Below are 18,087 nucleotides of genomic sequence, written 5' to 3'. Positions count from 1 at the left end.
GAGGGGCGCGGCGAGTGGAGGGAGGGAGGGGGAGCAGATTGGAGAAGCGGAGACCGGGGAGGAGAGGGGAGGATCGTGGGGAGAGGCGGCGTGCGGCGGAGTGAGGGAGGGTGCGGGGAGGGGGCGCGGCGCGCCTGACGTGGGTCGGGGTCGGCGCGGCGGGCTGTGGCCGGCGGCGGCGCGCAGAGACACGGCGATCCGAGGCGAGGACGAGCCGGCGCCGCGCCCGCACCTCCCCGCACAGCCCGTGCCGCGCGCCCCACGAGGTGCAGCCGCCGCAGCCGAATCGAGCCGCGTCCCGTCCGCGCTCCAGCCGCTCCCAGCGCCGCCATGGCCCCGGCCCTCTGGCCGCGCCTCGGCCGCATCCTCTGGCTGGCCTGCCTCCTGCCCTTGGCCCCGGCTAGGGTGGCTGCAGGTAAGGCGCTGCGCGAGCCGGCCGCTCGCCCTCCCCGAGCCGCAGCGCGCCCGGGGCCTCGGGGCGGTCCCGGGCGGGCGGCCTCGCCGGGAGCCGGGGCTGCGGAGGTGGCGCCGTGCGCCCTGCGCGCACCTCCCTCCTCCCCGGAGGCCGCGAGCTGCGGAGGGGAGCACGGCCTGCCGGGTGCCGCGCGGCCCTCTCCTCTGTCCCTTCCCCCCTCTCCCCTGAAGTCACCGGCACTTGAGGGGGCTCCCCGCGCCCTCGTTCCCGCTGCCACCTCCAGATCGGCCTTGCCCTAGGGACCGCCCGGTGGCCGGCGCATCCATCCCGATGTTTGGAAACCTCGCAGCCGCTGGAGGTGGGGGAGGACGCTGAGGGGAGTCTGGGAATGCTCGGGGTCGGTCGTCTCGCCACAGCCCCCAGGGAGCGCGGCCAGGTTGCCCGCAGAGCAGCGTTTTTGCCTTAAAATGTGGCCTTATCCAGAGAGGCTTTCTACCCTGCTTGTGTTGACTTCGGGGAGTATGCGATTTTAGCGCCCAGGAGGCCGGTCTGCCATTTCCTCTCGGGGAATGATTTCCAAAATGGACCCGGAGCTGGTTCCGCTGGGTCCTACCCGGTGTCCCCCGGGTCGTGCTTCTAACATCCCCACCTCCTCACCGCCCGAAGGCCAACGCCCACTTTTCCGCCCCATTTTGGCGACAAAAAAGGACCCAGGGTGGAGAGTTTTAAGGGGACAGTTGGGACGTGGGCAGCTATTGGGTGGGTGTTAAGTATTATCCAATATTTTCATTACCCCCCCTCCACCTTAAAAGAATGGTAGACAGAAGAAGAGATCTAACGCAAACTTGTGAAATAAAAGCCACAAGGTAAAATAAAAAACCTGCATCTTAAGAATGAATTAAGGGAATTTTGTGGGAATTGGCTTGGTCAGGAGCATCTGCTTGCCCCTGGAAATGGGGTCTCCTGTCCATTAGGTTTACATATGTCCAGAAATTATCAACGCGGCCTAAATTGCCAAAAAAAAAAAAGGTGGGGAGGGTTAGTTCTTTGGAAGTCATGTGTGGTTCCCAGCCTGGCCTATTGCACCCATGATACAGTCCAAATAGCTGGGAATGGGGTTGGGGAAAACCCACAGGAGAAAAAGAGAGATTCAGAAGCCCTTTCCACCCTTCCCAGGTCTGGGTCAGCCTGCACGACATGCTTCCTACACCAGGGGTTGAAGTCAGAAGTCCGTGTCCTGGACCGTTCATTAATTCCAGGTTGTGTTGTCCAGACTTCAGAGGTATCTTGGGAAGTGTTTTGGGCTGTGTACATGTGCAGTGAGAAAAGGCTGATGTAGCCCTTTTCTAGACTGTTCTGGGGCCCTACAGGCTGTGTGGTCAGGGAGAATACGCATGCTCCAGGTGGAAGCCCTGGGAGTTCTTCCACGGGTCAAGCTTTGTGGCTGCTGTCACTTCACTTTTTGCTTTGGCCCTTTCAGCTCTGGGTCACTGGGGCACCTGTGTGGTCACTGGGGCACCTGTGGCACCCGTAAGCCCCTGACTGGGCTGTTCTGTACTCCAAGGCCATGTCATCTGGGCTCCCAAACTTGGAAAGATGGATTTGCATGGGTAGGTAACCAAACCTGGGCTTGGTTCCTTCAGCCACAGGTGGCAAAGCCTTCCCTGTCCATTTCAGCCTGGATGTTCTGGACGCTTTCTAGGCCCTGAGGACGAGGGGCAGCATCAGCCGGGGGCTGTGAAATACCTGCTTTTTAAAAACAAGCCTGAGAAAAGTGCCCTTGGAGCCTCTGGCGTGTGGACAGGTCGGGATGGGGGGGCGCTCCCAGGAGCTGGGCCAGTGTCTGCTGCAACGTGTAGCCACAGCCCCTCCCCCCCCACCCCATCCCGCCTCCTGGCTGAGCTGGCTGCACTCCTGATTCTGTTCCCCTGGCAACGGATCTGCGTCGTGCTGACATGCGCCTGTCTTGCTGCAGATGCTGGATGGCCATTAGCATGCAGCTGAATGTCCCTGCCACCTGCCAGCCTCACTCTGGCCCACGCTCCTCTCCTGGGGGGTGTGGGCAGGAGCAAGAGGGGGAAGGGAGGAGATGGCCTCTCCTCTAAGCACCTCTTTCTGCAGCAGCCTGGCCAAATGCTGCCTCCCAGCCAGCGGGACTCATCCTAGGGCAATGCAGATTGCTGTGTGGTCCCAGGCAGTAGCATTAGTCCCTGGGGACCTCTGGGGACTCGGGTCCTTCAATGTAAAATACACACTGTGTTTTCTTGGAGAAACTTCTGTGTCTGGAATTCTCTCTTTGGGATTAAGGTGCTGCAGGTCCCTTTTGCAATGCTAGCCCAAATGACTTTATAATCCAAAATATGGCCCCAAGGAAAGGGATTCAGAACAGGGAATGTGTAACGTGGGTGAGCGGAAAGGCTGGAGCCAGAGTCCCCAGTGGGGGCGGGCAACATCGCTGCAAGGCAAATGGGGTGCAGCTGAGGACACACTCGCTCACCTCCCGGTTTTGCTGAGTCCAGCAGGTCTCTCGTGAGCCCCCGAAGAGCAGGGAGCACATCCTGTACTTCTGGGTGCCCCCAGCAGCTGTGGGTTGGGGCTCGGTCCATAGCACTTGGGTGAAGAGTTTCCTGGGGCAGTGCCATGTGGCCTGGTCCCTCTGCCACACCCTTCTCTCCAGGTGCCCCTCCACAGCACAGTGTTGAACCCCTACTATGTGCCAAGCACCTGGCTAGGCTTGGGGGAGATGGGGATGACCCCTGCCCTGCCCTCAAGGAGCTTGCAGTGCAGTGGAGGAGATGAGAAAACCTTTATCCCAACCCAGGGTTGTGACAACTGTGTGCGTAGGCTGTTGGGAGAGTGCCGAGGAGGCGGGGTGGGGGGGGGGTGTTAGGGAGGGCTTCCTGGAAGAGGTTATATCCACAGACAGATAGGTGAAGAAGAGCAGTGGGGACAGTGTGTGCAAAGGCCCTGAGGCTAGGAAGGACAGAGCATGTTGGGGGGAACTGCAGGCGTTAAAGGGTTAAAGCTACAGCATGGATGTGCTAAGATGTGAATGTGGTCTCCCTCCACCCCAAGGCTGGCCCATGATCAGATTAACCGTGCAGGAAGCTGCCTGTTGGGGTGGCTGAAAGTAGGGCAGGACTGGAGGCCATGGGTCACATTCAGGTTGTATCGGTAATCCATCCGGATGGGGCTGAATGCTACCTTAAGCAATGCTGGTAGTAATGGAGAGGGAGAATTAGAGTGGCAGAGGCCCCGGGATTGATTCTTGGGACAGCTGGTCCTCTGACCCGACAGAGAATGATAGGTGAAGAGAATGGTAGGTTTGGGAGGGGAGAAATCCTGGGGGTCTATAGCACCACTGGCCAACAGAATTTTAGATGATGAAGGAAGTGATCTATATCGGTGCTATCCGGGAGAGCTATGGCTATTGAGCACTTGAAATGTGGCTCTAGTGCAATGGAAGGACTGGAATGTTAGTATTATACATTGAAGTGATTAATTATGATTAATTTAAATTTAATTACATGTGGTTAGTAGCCACTGTATTATTGCTCAGTAGAAATGAAGTCTGTGTTACTGGGTTCCATCAGCATTTAGGAGGTGCTGGAAGCCAAGGGAGGGGGTGTATGTTGCCGGGAAGTGGGGTGGGAGGGAGTGAAATGAGCAGAGGGGGGCTTGTGGGCCCTCCTCCCTTCCTTCTGCATCACCTCTCCTGCCCAGGTGTGCACTGTTAGACATTCTCTAACCTCAGGCCCTTCAGAAGTCTCACCTGAAAAAGAAAATTACAAATCACAGGAAAATAGTTACCAAGACGTGCAGTAGTGCTATTGACAAGAGTGAAGGGTTCTGGGAATTAAGATATACCTGCTTGAGGGATTATCATGCAAATACTGAAGTTCACATTAGTGCCACTGCAGACATCCTTTTGATGTGTTGTCAGGTAGAAATAAAGTAATTCAAAATTGTGTGCAGAGGCTGATTCTGACTGAATTTAAAACTTCCATGCATGAAAAAGAGCTGGAGGACAGCAATATGATAGCAGCTGTTGTCTTTGTGGGGGGGGGGGGGTAGGGTAATAGGACACTTCTAATATTCTTTATGCATATGTATTACTTTTACGATGGAAACAAATCTCATTTTTAAAATCTTACCTTGTGAGTATGATAAAATCTGCTGCTATCTAAAGCAGGTGAAGAATAATGACTTAGGAAAATGCCTATGATACAGAATTGAAAAAACAGCAACAGCAATGGAATATATAATCTCAGAGTAAGCATCATTTAAAAGAATAGTAGGAAATGCCCCAATATAGTAAGTGGTTGTTACTAATTATTAAAAAAATTTTTTTTTTAATTTTATACCTTTCTCTATTTTCAGATTACAATTAGTCTTACCTTCAATGTGTTGGTCAGATGAGGAGTGTTATTTAAAAGGCCTCTTATTTGGTCTCCATTCCACGTGCTCCAGGCCCTATTCTCCGCTTGCAACCTAGAAAACTAATTCCTGGGTTCCCTGTAAGAGCTGCATCCCCAGTATTTCAGCTCAGGTTCCCCAAGGAGTTGACCCAGCTGGAATCACAAAGCTCCAGCGTTGGCCCCTGCAGGAATCCTGGAGGTTCCCTAGAGCAGTGTAGTCCAGTGGAACTTTCTGTGATAATGAAGATCTGTATCCACAGTGTCCACTATGGTGACCCTTGGCTACACGTGGCTGGACCTTGAAATGCGCCAGTGCAACCGAGAAAGTGAATTTTAAGTTTGTTTCACTTTAATTGATGCTCAAGGAGCCACACGTGGCTAGTGGCTACCATATTGGACAGCTCAGATCTAGAAGCTCTCACTTTACAGATTTACAAACTGAGACCAAAGAGAAGGGGGCTTGGCTTGGATCACAATGGCCCTTCCTCCCAAGGCTGGCCTACCACCATCAAGGTATTAGGCCTTAACGGGGTCCAGACTCAGCTTTGTGTTTCCAACTGGAATTTTGTTTCACATGTAAAGGTTAGTCCAAAAGAGTGGGCGATGGGGGGCATTTCTTGGCATCAGCTGCGGTGGTTCCTCCTGTGACATGCACTGGCCGTCATTTTCACAGCTAAGAAGCCGGGCCAGGTCAGCATACACATGCTCTGTATGGCCCTGCTTGGCTGGCATGAAAAAATAAAACAAACTGGAGACACGGGAAAGGGCGTGGGATTTGGAGTCAGTTGGGCCTGGGTTTGAATCCCAGCTGGGCAATGAACTAACCGTGTGACCCTTGGGCGGGTCACTTGACCTGCCTGGGCCCCAATTTCTCCACCTGTAAAAGAGACTCACAGAAGCCGGCCCAGAGGGTGGCGGTGGGTTTCCTGGCCACGCCCCTTCGTGAAACGCGGCCTTTGCTTCTGGGTTCCTAGGCCTGTATGCACTTCGCCTCACCACCGATGGCCCCGCCACCACGGGGGCAGAGGTGACCATCACGGCCAGCCTGGTGGCCGATGACAATGGCAGCCTGGTCCTGCCCGCCAGCACCCGCCTTTACCGCTTCCGCTGGATTCACACCCCACTGCTGCTCACGGGGAAGACAGATGAGGCTTTCAGCTCCGCCATCCGCGTCGTGGGGAACGTGCCCGGGGACTTCCCGGTCTCCGTCTGGGTCACCGCCGCCGACTGCGGGATGTGCCTGCCTGTGGCCAGGCGTCGCCGCGTCCTCCCCATCACAGGTGAGGACCTTTCCTGCTTGATCTGTCTTCAGACTCTCGGGGCAGAGCAAACATCCAGCCTGGCTGGTGATCGCATAAATGCAGACGAGACCCATGGCTCCTCGGCGGCTGTCAGTTGAGTTAACAAAGGATCAGAAAACGGTAATATGCACTGCTGGCAGGGCTGTGCTGAAATGGACACTTAAAGAACATATTGCTACTCGGGTGTAAATTAATACAACCCTTTGGAGAGCAGCTGATACATATGTATCAATGGTTATAAATTATTTTAGTCTTTGGCCTGTTCTTTCTCCTTCTCTCTCACTCTCTCTCCCTCTCTCCTTCTCTCTTTCTCTCTCTCTCTCCCCCTCCTCCTCCCTCCCTCCCTCCCCTCCCTTCTCTCTCTTTGCAAGAAGTCCCTGCTTTCTTGGAGTTTACAGTCTATTAAAGAACTTACCTTCAGGAAATAAACCTCCATTTGGGTAATGGTTTATGCACGAAGATGTTCATCACAGTTTTTATAATAACAGAAGAAAATAGAAACAAGCTAAGTATGCAACCATAAGGGGACTGGTTAAGTATACTGATATAATTTGTATAATGAATAATAATGACCTTTACAAAGAGTTTGTTGTAGCCTGGGGGGAGTACTCATGGTTGTAAAATTTTAAAAATCAAAACAAAATTCTATAACCAATTTGATCAACTGTGTTTAACATGTGTATACCTTAAATATGTACACACGTATACTTTGCAGTTCTTCAAAACATCAACAATGCTTGTGTTTGCGTGATAGGCAGTTTCTTTTCTTTTCATTCCACTTTTCAGCAATTTCCAAATGAGCTTTACTGAGCACACCTCACTTTCTGCTTAAAGAATCAGCTTTTAATTTTTTTTTTTTTAGAGGAGGCAGCACGGAATGGTGTTCCTCACCCAGCCCCGCACATGGGGTGTGGACCTGCGGTCAGTAGAACACCCAGCCCAGCACGTGGGGTGTGGACCTGCGGTCAGTAGAACACCCAGCCCAGCACGTGGGGTGTGGACCTGCGGTCAGTAGAACACCCAGCCCCGCACGTGGGGTGTGGACCTGCGGTCAGTAGAATACCCAGCCCCGCACGTGGGGTGTGGACCTGCGGTCAGTAGAACACCCAGCCCAGCACGTGGGCTGTGGACCTGCGGTCAGTAGAACTGCTCCTTTTTTCTAGGCTCATCTAATACTTTGAAATATTTCCCAAGAGTTGCTTTCAAAGCCTGTGCATTTCCTTCTGGTCCTGGGCATCTTTTGTGCCAGAAAGTTCAGGGTCCTGGTGAAAGGGGTGCAGGAGCAGAGCTATGCATGTAACACATGAAGTGAGTCTTCACCAGCGTCCACGGAGGGGACATATGCCTCTGTGTTCGGTGACCTGCAGGGTCCCCTCTTGCCACCACCTGGCTGTGACAGCCAGGAGGTCGGGTGGGGGAGAGGCTGCCCTGCCAACTGGCACGTGGCTCTGCCCTCCTCCACTTCAGTGGACTCACCCTCCCGTGGTCTCTGTCCCAGAGTTCCTCGTGGGGAACCTCGTTGTCACCCAGAACACCTCCCTGCCCTGGCCCAGCTCCTACCTCACCAAGACAGTCCTTAAAGTTTCCTTCCTCCTCCACGACCCCAGCAACTTCTTCAAGACCGCCTCGTTTCTCTACAGCTGGGACTTCGGAGACGGGTATGTCCTTACCCCCCTTGATGCCCCAAAGTCTTGGCTCATGGCTGGTGGCCCTGTCGTCCCAGGCGGAGTGCCCTGTACTCTCCCATCTTCACCTGCTCACTCTCTTTCACTCCAAACATGCCTTGTACTCCTGCTCTGTGCCAAGCTCGGGGTCCACGGGGACCAGTGTGAGCCAGTCATGGGACCTGCCTTCAAGGTGCCGGCAACCTAGTAGAGGGGTCATTGGTGCCCAAAACAGCCCTTTAAGGCAGGTCAAGGTAGACAGGATTTTTCTCTGTTTGACTCTGGAGGGACCTGGCCAGCCAATGACACACGCTGTTATACTCACATGGTAGAATTCAGGTGTTCCAGCTTCATTCTCCTTACACCTCCTCTCCAGGCAAGCCAATTGGGGGAGGCAGGTCGGGAAGTGGGGGTCAGTCAGGCATATCTGGAAATGGGCAAGATCCTGTGTGAAGAAAACTACAGAGCTACTGAGAAGTAGCAAAGATTTGTTTTTTTTTAATTTGTTTCATTGAAGTATAGTTAATTTACAATGTTGTGTTAATTTCTGCTGTACAGCAAAGTGATTCAGCTACGTACATATATATATATATATATTCTTTTTCATATTCTTTTCCATTATGGTTTATCACAGGATACTGAATATAGTTCCCTGTGCTATACAGTAGGACCTTGTTGTTTATCCATTCTATATATAATAGTTTGCATCTGCTAATCCCAAACTCCCAATCCATCCCTCTCCCACCCGCAGAAGTAGAAAAGATTTGAGTAAATGGGTATGTACACCATGTCCGGGATGGTGAGTCTTAGTATTGTAAAGATGTCCGTTTCCCCCCAGTTATTCTTTAAGTTTAATGCAAACCCAATAAAAATCCCAATAAGAATAATTTTTGGAACATGACAAAGATTTTACAGTTCATCTAAATTTTGTGTATAAATACACAGTTTTACACATATGTGCACATACATATATACATATACGTCACATATACACATAATGTATATACATACATATATACATACTTGTATACAAATATACATATACGCTTATATATATATGTATATATATGGTTTTATAACGTAAAGAATATTTGTCTCAAACCAGGGGACAGCCTCCATATTTATTAGGGGCATTTATTTTCACGTTAAAGAAAGTTATATTCACTATTTCTTTCTCCTTTTTTTTTTCTTTGGCTGCGCTGCAGCCTGCAGGATCTTAGTTCCCTGATCAGGGATTGAACCCAGGCCCTTGGCAGTGAAAACGCGGAGTCCCAACCACTGGACCACCAGGGAATTCCCTATTCACGATTTCTATTGCAATTGAACATTTTTGACTAGGTGATGAAATAAAATAAGAAAAAGAAATGAAATATAAATGTTGTAAAGGAGGAGACAAAAGTCATTGTACACAGATGACAGTACTGTTTACCTGGAAAACACAAAAGACTCAACTGAAAAATCTTAGAACTAAAAAGATTTTAGTAATGTGGCTGGTTACAAAACAAAGATTCTTAGCTTCTCCATATAATGGCAGTCGAAAAAATCTTTCATAATATTTATAAAAACGGAGAGAATAAACTTAGCCTAAAATTGTAGGATTTATGTGAATAAAATCACAGATTGTACTGAGAACCTTAAAAAGACTTGAAAAATGATGAGAGAATTTCTCAATATTGTAAGAAGAAAGAGAAATGATCAGAAAAGCAGAATGATGATGAATGGTGATCGGGAAAGGAGCTAGAAATACATACATAAACGTATTTAGAAAGCTACAAATAATTTTCAGCAAGAAAAGGCAGCTCAATGGAACAGAATAGAAAAAGCAGAAAAAAACACTAAGTTTATATATACATGTAGTGTATAATAACAATGTTATTTCCAGCCAGTGCATAAGGATAGATTGTTTGATAAATGATACTAGGGTAGCTGGTTAACTGTTTGGGAGAAAAATAATCTAATCCCTAACAAAAGCTATTCCAGATAGATTTAAAATAGTAAACATAATGAACCAGGACTAGATTGGAATGTAGATGATCCCCTGAGATTGGATAGTTTGGCAGTGGGGAAGGCATCTGTGTAAATAAAAGGCAGAAACTAGAATGGAAAAAATGCTAAATTTGGCATCATCAGATTTAAAATTTGAAATGAAAGAAGTAAATCAAACCAAAAGATAAAGGTTAAACTGGGAGAAAATATTTGGAAGATATGTAATAGGTAAATGTTTGATAAACTTCATATATAAAGAGCATCAACAAATCAACAAAAATATTTTATTGTTACTAGAATTCCTTTTGAAGTGATTCAGGTAATTGTAGGGAAAAAGCATGATGTTACACACTAATATGTTATATCATAACCTGTGATGGAGGTATGACTCTTCCTGTTTTTCAGATGAGAAAAGTTAAGGCTTAGAGTTAGGTAGATAGGAAATCTGGAGCTGAGATTTAAAGCCAGGTGTGTCTTAACTCCAAAGTTCATACTTCTCCCCTCCCCCGATTGTCCTTGTCTAACACGCAGCCTTTCCCAGTTTCCTGGCTCGGGGTGCAGAGCACTTCCTGGCAAGTGACAGGCACCTGTTGCCAGGAGTTCTCCTACCTGTAACTTACAAATACAAAGACAACCAGCAGCCACTCTACCAGGTACAGCTGACCTCATGCCCTGGCTGGCTCTGGGGACTGATGCTGGGATGACGTTTTTGCTTGCAAGGCATTGGTCTGAATGTGTCACTGTACAGCCACTCTAAGAGGGCACATGAGTCACTTCTGTCCTCTCCTCCCTGTCACCTTATAGCACCCAGATGGTGACCAAAGACGCTACGGTCTATTATAACTATTCCATCGTTGGATCCTTCACTGTGAAGGTCAAGGTCGTGGCGGAGTGGGAGCAGGTAACACCGGACGTCGGGAAGGGCTTTCTGCAGAAGACGGGTGACTTCTCTGCCTCGCTGAAGCTGCAGGGTGAGTCTCTGGGGGTTGGTGTGGGTTGAGCGTTTGGCCCATCAGGGAGCCCTGGGTACCACTCCTTTCCAGGGCTGGGTCACTTGCAGATCAGAGTGGCTCCAACTGGGCACTGGGCTGAGCTCGGATGCACAGCCTCTCTTCTGCTCCCCTGGCAGCCCTCTGAGCGGGTCTGTCATTCCCCGCTTCCAAGGGGGCACTGCAGGCCATGGAGGAGGTCAGGTGGCCACCAGGTGGCAAAGCCCAGACACTGCTGTGATTTGGTAAATCCTCATCACTCCTCGTTCCTGGCTACATCTGCCTCCCGTCAAGGACCGTCCTGTCGGGGCTGGGACAGCCTCAGTCGGCTGCACAGGGAGGGAACAGCCAGACCTGCCTCTCCTGGCTTTGGCAAGAGGGGGTGCTGGGACAGCTGCAGCAGATTTCTTGGTTGTGCTAATGGGGTGCTGCTTCTCCCACCCCGCACACGGCACAGATGATGCGGGGAGGAGGTGGTACCCTAAGTCAGCCCTAGGTCCTGCTCACCAGGGCCCTGCTTGCTTCCTCCGGCTCCGTCACTCTAAGCTGGCTCCAGTACCTGCTGCTGACAGGGACGCGGGACCCGGGTTTGCCCTGGATGTGACCTGTGACCTGTGACCTGCCCTTGGGGAGGGCCAAGAGGAGGACGGGGTGGTGGTCACACAGCCTCGGGACTCCGCGAGCCCTGATACAGCTGTCGTCAGCCACCAGATATAATGAGGTCTTCTCTGCCTTTCAGAAACCCTTCGAGGCATCCAGGTCTTGGGGCCTACCCTAATTCAGACCTTCCAAAAGATGATAGTGACCTTGAACTTCCTGGGGAGGTGAGTGAAGCCCAGAGCACACTGCGCATGACCTGTGGTCCTGCCCACCCTCCCCCTCAGAGGCTCCTGCCCTTGCTCCATCCCTGAGGGGCCCCAAGTTAAGGAGCTCACGGAGGGATGATGCCACCCTTGACTGTGCCATGGGAGAGTCACGGGCATGGCTGCATTCTCAGGGTCCAGCGGAGGGAGCACTGGCCTTTTGGGGCTGTCTGCAACATGGGCATCAAGGCAAAGGCAGGTGAGGGACCACTCCTGTGAAAAGACTTCCGTATGTGACTTGGGTCTGCTTTCCAGCCCCCTGGAAAGCAGGCCATCTTGGGTAGGATCTGGCTCACCTCCTGCCAAGAACACCATCAGGCTGAGTTTGTAGTAAGTGATGAGATGGGGAGATGCTGGGTGTGTTCTCCCCACAAGGGAGCCCCTCTCTGGGGCCACTGGGATGGACAGGGCTGCAGAAAAATAGTGGTCAGGGCCCAGCCCTCCAAGGACTCTAGTGGGGAAGACCAACCCCACCCAATCCCCCGACAAGGGGACACATCAGTGGGAAATAAGGCTAGACCGGGAGGGGGCAAAGCAGCCAAGGAAGGAGGAAGACAAGCCAAGGGGCTGGAGGTGGCTCCTGAAGCTTTCAGGGGGCTTTGGAGATAAGAGCTCAGTACTTAGAGAGCAGAGGGGGAAACTACTTGTGCTTGGTAGACCTGATCATTGAAGTGGCATGAGTGTGTGTTTTACTCTGGTCTAGGTCGTGTGAGATAGGAATGCTCACTTGGAATTCTTTATATGGACCTGCATTTTCCAGATTCTGAGCCTGTGCTGTGGCAGGTGGATAGCTTGGAATACCCTCACCCCTTCAAACCTGTCAAAAGCCGACTTATCCTTTTAGGGCCTACTCAAATGCCACCTCCTCCAGGAAGCCGTCCCTGACTTCCTCGTTAAGAACACGCTCCTCCGTCCCCTGTGCTTCCACAGCGCACCAAGTGCGTCACTGAGGCACTCATTCTGCCTCCTCCAGCAGTCTGTGCACGTCCCTGTTTGCCTCACTGAACCCCTCGGAGTCCCGAGCCATCTCTTATGTACCGTTGTGTTCCCTGGAGGCCAGGGAAGCTGGGTGTTCTGTCCTGGAAAGGACACTGAAGTTCATGACTGCCTGGGCTTTCTTGGACTTAGTCTATGCTCACACTCCTTGCTGAACCATTGCTAAAAAAATGCCCCCATTTCCCTGCAGCCCCCCTCTGAACGTGTGCTGGCGTCTTAAGCCCGAGTGCCTCCCGCTGGGGGAAGGGGAATGCCACCCTGTGTCAGTGGGCAGCACGGCTTACAACCTGACCCACATCTTCAGGGATCCTGGGGACTACTGCTTCAGCATCCAGGCCGAGAACATTATCAGCAAGACGCATCAGTACCACAAGATCCAGGTGTGGCCCTCCAGTAAGTGACACTTCGCCCCTGCTCCTACAAAGGCAGCAAAAACCAGTCAACCCTGCCACCACCGCCAGTGTGCTGCCACCAGCCAGCTCCCCCGACAGCCATCAACAACTAGTCCCAGCAACACTAGCATCATCAATAACCCTACTGTCCCCAACCAACACCACTGACTGACCACCCACGGCACTAGCACCAAACTCTGTAGTGCCATCAACAACTGCTCTGGCCCCCACTACCAGAACCCCTCAGCTCCGCCACCACCACCCTCCACACCAACACCACTAGCAGTAACAACAGACAGCTCAGCTACTGCCAGCTAACTTGCCCAGCACCACTGCCACCATTACCACATGCTACAGACATGTTCAGTTCTAGCATCTTCAAGAGCCAGAGATGGCGCTGCCATTGCGACCACCCTTACCACCATCAGCACTGCCGTTAACACCCCTGCCACCAGCCCCTGCGCCAACCATTTGGACCGACACCATCCACACTGTGCTGCCCCAACTTCAGCTCTCTTGTTGCCACCGCCACTGACAGTGGTCAGTGTCCCTCCATACGTTAACCGCTGCCACACTTGTCCCCAACACGAACCCTCCCTCCTTCACTGCTGTCACCGCCACCCCATCACCTCCATGCAGGCGCTGTTGCTGCCACTAAAACAAGCATCTCCAACGGTGACGGTGCTGGACTTACAGGGCTGTTGTGAGTCTCCCAGGGAGGGTGAGCAGCTCAGAAAGTGTGCAGTACAGTCTCTCTCGTTCATAAGGCTGCCCAACTATCGCCCCTGGAATACCCTTTCCCAAACACATCATGAGGTCCCGCCACCGGCTTACAGCCACAGGATTGGCTGATGACAGCATCAGGTCCTACCCTTTCATTTCCGGGGGGGGGGGGGGGGCCTGTTCTGTGACCCCAGAAAAGAACTTTCTTACGTAGAGGAGAAAGTAGGATCCCAGAACCCTAGGGATGGTCTTTCAGATGCCCAGCCAGGTTCCATGCCATACAGAACAAAAGGGGACACCCTGCCAGCCTCACTCATCCCCAAGGTTGGCCCTGTAAGTGCACCAGGTGCTGTCACTGCCCCCTCCAGTCTTCTAGTCCCTCTGAGACCTTGAGCAGACACCACTCTCCGCTCCTGGCCCCGGCTGATGTTGTGGGCCAGGCAGACTCTGTGACCTGTTGGCATCATCGGTGGCCTTGGGCCCCACCTCCCCCAATATCTCCTGGGCACTGAGTGTCTGGGATCCCCCTGAATTCTGCAGAGAAAGACAGCACTACAGGTAATCAATGCCGCCTTGTCTTGGGAGACAGATCCTCATGGCATATGGTGGTGGCTCTACCAGGAGGAGGGTGGGGGAGGAGTGAGAAGGAACCCACACTTGCTGATCGCCTGCCTTGCACCTGCCTCACCTGGTTGCATTCCCGTGACAGCCTTGTGGGTCAGTACTGCCATCAGGTCACTGGTCAGAACGAGGATTCGAACCCAAGACCCCCTGGGCTCTTTCTGCTCTGCCATGCTGCTTCTTGGTAACAGGATAAGGGAGTAAGCCCAGAGCTGCCAGAGGTCACAGGGCTGTTTGGGGGTCCTCACAACTTGGCTTCCCTTCCCCAGTGCAAGTCACCCAAGAGAGACCAAGGAGGAAGCTGCTAGGTCTTTCATGGCATAGGCTCGGAAGTTGTACATCACCACTCTGTCTTATGCTGCTCATTGGGAGCAAGTCACTATAAGTCCAGCCCACGCTCTGGTGGGAAATTTAGTTGCACCCCTTGAAAGTCACTATCAAGCAAAACTTTAAAACCCTCACATACCCCAGCTTGGCTTTTGTGAAATCCTGGATTTGCCTATTGGTGTTGCCTAGTTGGGGTGCATGAACACAAGGAGGAAAAAAGCTCTGGTGGGCTTTGTTCTCTCCCCTGTGTCATCTCCTCCTGAAGGCTAGTATTCAGCACCAACTACCCAGGCTCGTGACTTCACCCTGTCTCACTCCCAGGCATCCAGCCTGCTGTCTTTGCTTTCCCGTGTGCCACACTTATCACCATGATGCTGGCCTTCATCATGTACATGACCCTGCGGAATGCCGCTCATCAGAAGGACATGGTGGAGGTGGGTGCTTGGTGGGGTGGGGGCGGGACTCCTGGGCCCTGACAGGAGAGGATATGCGGAGAGGGCAGGGGGGCCAGACCAGGGAGCCTGGAGGTGGTCTGGATGTCAGAGCAAGGCCCTGAGGCTGGGGGTGATGTGCCCAAGAGGCATCCATAGATGGGGGCCAAGTGATGATTCAGCTGCTTGCCAATGTGACTTACCTCCTTCTATGCTCGCCCTTTGCCTGGCAGCCGTGCCCATGAGCTGGTAAGGGAGAGGGCAACCGAAAGCAGGAAAGACCCAGAGAGCAGAAAAGCCAAAGGCACAGGGAAGCGCTGTGTGGATCCAGAAAGGTGTTTCTGTGCACGCTGCCAGCAGGCAGCTGAGCTCGTTGAGGCCACCTAGCCAGGCAGCTGAGCTCGTAAGGCCACCTAATGGGACTCCCAGTGGGTGGGCGGGTGATTGACCAGTGGGGTTTTGTTCACCATAGGTGGCTGATTTTGACTTTTCCCCCATGTCTGACAAGAACCCGGAGCCGCCCACTGGGGTCAGGTGCTGCTGCCAGATGTGCTGTGGGCCCTTCTTGCTGGAGACGCCATCCGAGTACCTGGAAGTTGTCCGCGAGAACCACGGGCTGCTGCCGCCCCTCTACAAGTCTGTCAAAACGTACACAGTGTGAGCGCCACCCCCCGACCCGGTTTCAGCGTTAACTGACTGCTGACTGGGAGTTTCGGGCAGCGGGGAGCAGGGTGGTGCACGCTGCCCAGCAGGAGGGGTTCATGTGTGCAGGGCTGTCCACCCTGGACGGCCATCCATTTGTACAGTCCAGCTGCCTCCACAAGCCCCCTTCCATCACACCCCCTAGCCATCCATCCATCCATCTATACAGTTGTAAGCCCCTCTCAGTCAGTCCCACTCCTTGCCTTTGAAGAGGCCCCAAGTGGGACTGCAACACCAGACGTGGTCCTTGTTCTCTCCTAGGTGTGCCTGGCAACTCCCCGTCCACTCCTCCCCTATTGGCACATTTGCTGTCTATCTGGGGTTCACAGTTCCCTCCCCCAGGCAGCCCTGCCCAGGTCAGAGAGCTGGAAGGAAGGTCACAAATGGATAATTTAAGGCTACATCACAAAAGGTCATACATACAGAGACAAGCGTGCACACACGTCACACAGACATTTCAGATGATTTCCTCTGTATCAATTAGTTGGTTGCTGGGATGTACCCTGAGTCAGCACTAAAATGAAATCTGACCTTTCCCACATGGCCCTGACAGCTCCTGGGCCTGGCTCCTCCCTTTGTGTGCTGTCCCTGTGGCTACTGGGTCCCTTTCTAAGGACACCCTGTTCCCTCTCTGCTTGCTGGGGGTTGGCTGGGGGCAGGGCTAATGCTTTGTGAGTGCAAAGTGCTTTATAAATAGCACCTTCTTTTATTGAGTCCATGTTAAACTTTCATTGAGGAAAAGGCTTTGCAGCAAAAGAAGAGTCAAGCCACGGGGACTTGGGGACTTGGGTACCTGGAGGGGAAGGGGACAGTGTTCTTGCCCCCCCCAGCTGCTCCCAGGGTGGCCTTGAGAAGGAAGAGGCAGGACTGGATGGAACCCGGGGTGGAGGACCAGCCCACTCCTCTTTCTTTGTTGGCCCAGCAGCCTGGGGGAGGCAGAGGATGTGCAGAGAGTGTGTTATGGGTGCAGAGGGAGACCACGATTAGGCCCCCATAGAACTGTGCAGGATTAGGGAGCAACCTGGGCCTGCCTGGGGAGGGGAGGCAGGGCCGTGGGGGCTGAGCTTTGTTGCTGTAATCGTTTGCTCTCAGACTTTGTGCTGAAAACAGCATTCCCACTGTTGTGCAGCTCATACTCATGAAATACTGCCATTATTGCTGAATAAAGCTTGTGTGCTCTGAGTATAGCCAAGCATATGCCAGGTGGCCAGAGTCTCTTTCTTTTCCGTGCATGGATGTTTGGGCCTTGCAAGCAGCAAGAGCATTTCTTCGATGCAGCAGAACGTCCCCGTCGTGTTCTCTGGCAAGTGCACTGGACGGAGCCGCTGGCTACGACCTCAGGTCTGGGTCAGTGGTTTGGACCAGTGGTTCTCAAACTGCCTCTTAGGCTGCATCACAGACAATCTGGCTCCTGAGGGCCTCCCGGAAGTGGGTCCAGACACCCCAGGTGACTCCAATGTGCAGCCAAGTCTGAGACTCTGGGGTGGACTCTTGATCAGAGGGGGATGTAGGGCACACCTGGGAACTTGGAAATGCAGATCCCTGGGCCCCATGCCACACGTGAATCAGCTCCCGGGGAGGGGGCAGTCCTGGTGCATCAAGTGTGAGAACCTCCCATCGCCAGCAGGGCTTCTTGAACTTGGACGTGATGAGAATCACTGGAGGTCTTGTTAAATGACATATTTTCATGCAGGGTGTCTGGAAGGGGCCCTGGGATTCTGCATTTCTAACAAGATTCCGGATGCTGCTGGTCCCAGGACCTCACTTCGAGTTGCAAAGCTCTGAGTCTACACCCTTCCTGAGCTCTTTTTCTTCTATAAGAGGTTCAGGATTTTTTCTTAATTGCCTCTGCTCTCCTGTCGCCCCCCAGCACCCAGCACCCAGCGGGTGTGCCCCAAGATTTGAGGAGCTGGACATAGGTGTGCATAGACCCTGACCCCACCCCTGCTATGCCACCCTGGAGGCCCCACTTTCAATGAGCAAAGTCATTTAGGGAACTTTCCTGGACTTCAGCATCGCTGGCACGTGGGGTGGGTACTGCCACACACACCTTTCCGCTGGTCGCCCACCCAGGGGTCAGCTATGTCATGGTTCAGGGTGGGAAGGAACCTGGGTGTAGCAGGGCACCCTCATGCCCTGGATAACTGGTTAGAGGATCAAATGAAACCTTGAGTTACTTTAAAGTATTCTTAATAGACAAGGACAGAAATCATTTTAGAACCACTTCCTGCCGGCAGAATACACAGCTCCCCATCTCCG

General features: G+C 52.6%; 1 protein-coding gene across 2 annotated transcripts; it reads left to right on the top strand.

The window, feature by feature from the left end:
- Positions 1 to 101: 101 nt before the first annotated feature.
- On the top strand, positions 102 to 17,025 carry TMEM130 (transmembrane protein 130). 2 transcript variants are annotated; one of them, XM_057528363.1, is made up of 8 exons: positions 102 to 415; positions 5,808 to 6,113; positions 7,633 to 7,792; positions 10,589 to 10,755; positions 11,513 to 11,597; positions 12,823 to 13,025; positions 15,017 to 15,129; positions 15,635 to 17,025. In XM_057528363.1, the coding sequence occupies exons 1-8, from the start codon at positions 331 to 333 to the stop codon at positions 15,785 to 15,787; spliced, it is 1,272 nt and encodes a 423-aa protein (XP_057384346.1). In that variant the 5' UTR covers positions 102 to 330; the 3' UTR covers positions 15,788 to 17,025. The 2 variants fall into 2 exon arrangements, with proteins under 2 accessions (XP_057384346.1, XP_057384345.1); XM_057528362.1 differs by having other exon boundaries at positions 15,599 to 17,025.
- The last annotated feature ends 1,062 nt before the right edge of the window (positions 17,026 to 18,087 follow it).

The sequence above is a fragment of the Balaenoptera acutorostrata genome, chromosome 15 (assembly GCF_949987535.1).
Source record: "Balaenoptera acutorostrata chromosome 15, mBalAcu1.1, whole genome shotgun sequence".
Taxonomy (NCBI): Eukaryota; Metazoa; Chordata; class Mammalia; order Artiodactyla; family Balaenopteridae; genus Balaenoptera; species Balaenoptera acutorostrata.
This window is presented reverse-complemented; position numbering and strand designations above follow the sequence as displayed.